At 35.9% G+C, this 2159-nt stretch overlaps 1 protein-coding gene across 1 annotated transcript; it reads left to right on the top strand.

Moving 5' to 3' along the window:
- The first annotated feature begins 378 nt into the window (after window positions 1-378).
- LOC110109514 lies at window positions 379-1812 on the top strand. Its single transcript, XM_020840610.1, has one exon. It carries the CDS (start codon window positions 379-381, stop codon window positions 1810-1812), a length of 1434 nt encoding a protein of 477 aa, XP_020696269.1.
- The last annotated feature ends 347 nt before the right edge of the window (window positions 1813-2159 follow it).

Here is a 2159-nt window from a genome sequence, read left to right as displayed (position 1 = left end):
AAACAGATAGATTTGGAATTCCTGAGAAGGAAATCTCAAGGTTCTTTGGTGATCAAGGATGTTGTGGAGAAGACTCCAAGGAAGGCTGTTTATGTGGAAGTGAAAGGTAAATCAATTGCTATGGAAGAAAATTTTTTGAAAACTTCTGAAGCTAACAAGGTAATTCTGGGTTCGAACTTGGCAGATACCTCTGCATCATCATCGGGTATGAAAATCTTTGTTAACAGATTTGGGAATTCAAATGCAATCCCTGGTTTGCCCAATTCGATAAATGTGAATTCTCCGAATTTTGTTAACAAAAATTCTCATTGTCTCAGTGATGATCCATCTGCCAAGGTTACAACTGGAGCGGACAAGATTAATGTTTAATTGCCTTTGATGACAGGGAAGAAAGTGAAGGAAAACCCGTGGGTTAATAAGCCTTACATTAAGATAGACTTCAAGGAGGAAGATCAAGTATTAATTGAAGATGGATTAGCAGTAAATATGTGTGAGGAGTTGGAAGTGGAAAATTCTAATAAACTCTTAAACTCATTGGTGATTAAAGTGTTTGGTAAGGAAATTCTAGCTCACATGGTAGCATGGGAAGTAAGGAGACAATGGAGCATGTTTGGTAAATTTCATTTCACTTCACTTGTAAAGGGATGGTTTTTATTTGCACTCGGTTCTACTGATTCTATGGAAGCTATTCTATCTGGTGGACCATGGTTTGTAAATGGCAATATAATTAGTATGGAGAAATGGTCACCAGAATTTTCACCTTTGTCAATGAAAGGGTTGACTTCACCAATTTGGGTTAGAATGCCACATCTACCTCTCCATTGTTGGGATGAGAAGAACATAGCAAGAATTGCTTCTATGATTGGCAAGCCACTTATGATGGATGGGAATATATTTCAATGGGGAAGAAGGGAGTTTGTAAGGGTGTGTGTGAGGATAAAGATTGATCAATGCCTTCCTTTAGGTGTTTGGGTGGAAAGTATCTCGGGAAGGTTTTTTCAAAAGGTTGAATATGAAAAAATTTCTTCCTTTTGTTTTCAATGTGGTATGATTGGACATGTTAAAGGTGAATGTATAAAAAAAACTTTAGTCCAGGAAAATGTGAAGGTGTCTAACTTTAATGATGGCTTGGCTTCTGAATCGGAGAAGAGGACTGAGGAAGTTGTGGCACCGAATTATGGACAATGGTTTCTTGTCAATCACAAGAGGAATAGAAGGAAAGCAAAAATAAATAATCTCCCAAAACAGAACGTAAAGTATGTGAAGAAAAATCCTATGCTCCAGAATAACAAAGATGCTGAGAAGTCTAGTGACCAGAAGGATTTATCTGTTCAAGGAAATGGGATCGAGAATCTTGTGAATGCAGATGAAACTCAACTAGAAGAAGGAGAATTCGTAAGGGAGCAAAATCATGTAAATAACATCCACCTAGACTTGAATGGGAAGACAGATGAAATGGTTGCTACTAAAGTTCGGAAACCTGAAGCTGTTCTGAGTAAAAAACTTAACTCTGACTGCTCCATTCTAGTTACGAACTGTAACAAATTTGAAATTATGGGTATGGATAATGAAATCTTAATGGAAGAAGAAGTGCAGGAGAGGAATGTGGTGAATGATAAGAGTTTATTTATTAACTCTTTGGTGGGTATAAAGTTGAATGAAAGTGTAAATGAAACAGAGGATAATGTTTGTGACAGAACGGATTTCAAATATTCTAAATCAAATGCTGTAAATGGTGACTCAAACAAAGTTATGCTTGCCAAAGAACTTATGTCCTTAGGACCTATAAAAATGCAGCTCGTGGAAGAATAATGGATGGTGGTGGGGGGAGAAAGAAGGAGGGTGGTCCCTCTCCAAAATTTTTTTAATAAATTCCATAGCCTTTTGGAATTGTAGAGGGGTGAAGAAGAGTGAAGCATCTCTATACCTTAAAGACTTTATTAAAGATTATAAAGTTATGTTTGTTGTATTGGTGGAGACAAAAATCAATGACTTTTTTTTTTTTGAGGAATTACAGAATGCCTTTAAAAAAAAATTTAAAAAAAAAATTACAAAAGTCTAAGTGATAGAGGATCTATCGCTTTCCTCCTTTAACAAATAATAAAAGGTAGGATGAACCATATTAACTTCTAGAACATCCCAAAGAAAATTACCATTTA

The sequence above is a fragment of the Dendrobium catenatum genome, unplaced genomic scaffold, assembly GCF_001605985.2.
Source record: "Dendrobium catenatum unplaced genomic scaffold, ASM160598v2 fragScaff_scaffold_169, whole genome shotgun sequence".
Taxonomy (NCBI): Eukaryota; Viridiplantae; Streptophyta; class Magnoliopsida; order Asparagales; family Orchidaceae; genus Dendrobium; species Dendrobium catenatum.
Note: the sequence above shows the minus strand (reverse complement) of the source record. Positions and strands in the feature narration are given on the sequence as shown.